The sequence below is a fragment of the Leptinotarsa decemlineata genome, unplaced genomic scaffold (assembly GCF_025532065.1).
Source record: "Leptinotarsa decemlineata unplaced genomic scaffold, Ldec_3_MD MMD2_tig00004307_RagTag_RagTag, whole genome shotgun sequence".
NCBI lineage: Eukaryota > Metazoa > Arthropoda > Insecta > Coleoptera > Chrysomelidae > Leptinotarsa > Leptinotarsa decemlineata.
This window is the reverse complement of record NW_027412606.1, coordinates 1,463,657-1,465,927: the sequence shown is the minus strand read 5'-3', so window position 1 is coordinate 1,465,927 and position 2,271 is coordinate 1,463,657. Positions and strand designations below refer to the sequence as shown.

Sequence of the window (2,271 nt, the reverse complement as noted above, 5' to 3'; positions counted from 1 at the left end):
ATATACTCTCTCAATCACAAATTCTTATCAAATATATCCTTGAAACAAAATCTATTTTCTGTTCCAAATAACGTTTGAACTAAGAACTTCCAAGGTGTGAATAAATTCTCCTCAAATCATGTAGTCAAACTCGAGTTGAAAATATAATTTTTGATCCCATGAGAACAAAACTTTTCCGAAATCCCATCCCAACTACAAACTCGGTAAATTGTTTCAAAACACCTCACAATAACCATTATCAAAGTCATAGACACCAAGTTTTCGCAGTAATCCAAACTCATAAGTTGCAAACATGGAATCGCCATTGGCAAAAGTGATGCTCAGAGTTCGGATGAAGACCGTCAGACTAATTAAAATAATTAAATGCTAGGGAAGTTCCAGAGTGCGAAGTTGGTAATTGCTCCACGAGGGCTGGCACTCGCAAGCAAAAGGACTTACATGCCGCTAACTTGCCACCTCATATTTTCCCAATTAACACTTGACTTGTATACGCAGTTTGTAAACAAACAGCAAAATTAGTTTCGTTTGATGTTATGAAGAATTCCGAGTGTGATGAAAAATGAAATGTCTGAAATCTTATTCGGCGGTTCATATCTATTTCTCTGTTTGTGAAGCTCGAAATCGGGCCATACTAGCTTAGGTTAGGATAGATCCAAAGTAAGGGGCTTCTGTTTTTGATAGTTATTTATGTATCAAGGGAATTAGGAGGGCCTTAATTACCGATGGCAAAGTTTACGTCCCGAGGGCCTCTGGCCCTAGGGACAGCAATTGCCTGAGGTTATTAAGGCTCATTAATTCCCGTGGTACATAGATAATTTTATTTCTGACCGATTTCAATAAAATTTTATTCATTTTTGAAACGGAAAAATGTACCAATTCATTACCTTCCCGGTATATTTGAATCAGGTACCGTTGATTATAGTAGAGTTTTCTTGTTGCTAGGTTGTTGCTATGTTACTTGTTTATAAACAGAACTTTGTTATCAAGCTGTGTTTGCGGTGAAAACGTGTTTTCTACCCCAAATATAATGGAAGATATTTTGAAAAAAGCTGAACAAGCAAGAGAATCATTAATTCCATCGAAAAGTGAAGCCGTATACCAAAAAGAATACAAGATATATCTGGACTGGCTGACACGGAAAAATGTTATGCCAAAAGATGTCACTGAAACTGTATTTCTGGCATATTTTCAAGAACTGGTAAGGAATTTTCTATGTTTTTCGGTAGATTTGGTAGTAATTGTGTTTATTCGTTTCAGTCAGAAACGTATAGTCCGAATTCTTTATGGACTAAATGGTCAATGCTAAAATCGATGGTGACTATAAACGAGATATCACCAAGTTCAATGAACTACAGGCTTTTTTGAAACGGAAGAGTAAGAGTTATAAGCCGAAAAAGTCTGCTGTTTTATCTCCTAAAGATGTTATCAGATTCCTAAAGGACGCTCCTAATGATATTCATTTATTGCATAAGGTATTTTTTTTCTTATTTTCCTTTTTGTGTGTATTTATTTCCTTTTTTTTTGTTATAGGTTGTTTTGATTATGGTTTATTTTGGAGGATGCAGAGGTCAGGAACTTTTGAATATGAAGATATCGGATATAGAGGACCGGGATTCCGTTATGGTAGTGAACGTACCGGAAAGTAAAACTGGTGTATCGAAGAAATTTACAGTTGTGGATGAAAAAGAGTTCTCCGCTTTGCCTTTATTAAGACTTTATATGTCTTTGCGTCCTAAAGGTATTGAACGATTTTTTTTGAGCTTCCGAAAAAATAAATGTACATCTCAGCCAATTGGAAAAAACATGTTTGGGAAAATCCCCAGCAAAATCGCAATGTATTTAGGATTGCCAAACTCATCTTCCTATACGGGACATTGCCTTCGTCGCACTTCTGCTACTGCTCTATATAGCCAATGCAGGAGCAACTATGACTAACTTAAAAAGACACGGAGGTTGGAAAAGTTCCACGGTGGCGGAGGGGTATTTGGAGGATAGCATCGAATTGAGAAATAAAACGGCGCGTATGTTGTCTACTTTGTCATCAGAAGAGGCAGGTACCTCGACTGTAGTGAACAGAAGCTCCAGCCATACAAAAGAAGAAATTGTTTCCAGTGGCGGAAGTAATTTTTAGGGAACATTTCAAAATTGTACATTTATTATTTGTAATGACGTGAATAAATAAAATATGGTTCAGTTTTCATTTCTATTTATTTTTACTTGTGAAAGGTAGAGGGAATTATAAAATCTATAATGTCCCAAGGGAGTTATGAC

The 2,271-nt window shown here is 36.2% G+C and overlaps 1 protein-coding gene across 1 annotated transcript; it reads left to right on the top strand.

The window, feature by feature from the left end:
- The first annotated feature begins 684 nt into the window (after positions 1-684).
- On the top strand, positions 685-1,935 carry LOC141483962 (uncharacterized). Its single transcript, XM_074179102.1, has 3 exons — positions 685-1,198; positions 1,258-1,472; positions 1,531-1,935. Exons 2-3 carry the CDS (start codon positions 1,293-1,295, stop codon positions 1,933-1,935), a joined length of 585 nt encoding a protein of 194 aa, XP_074035203.1. The 5' UTR covers positions 685-1,198; positions 1,258-1,292.
- The last annotated feature ends 336 nt before the right edge of the window (positions 1,936-2,271 follow it).

What these genes read in the sequence shown, in the direction of transcription:
- LOC141483962 (XM_074179102.1), top strand. Translation starts at nt 1,293, where the DNA reads ATGGTCAATGCTAAAATCGATGGTGACTATAAACGAGATATCACCAAG. An exon ending in ATATTCATTTATTGCATAAG is followed by an intron (nt 1,473 to 1,530) that starts GTATTTTTTTTC and finishes TTTTTGTTATAG; the next exon opens with GTTGTTTTGATTATGGTTTA.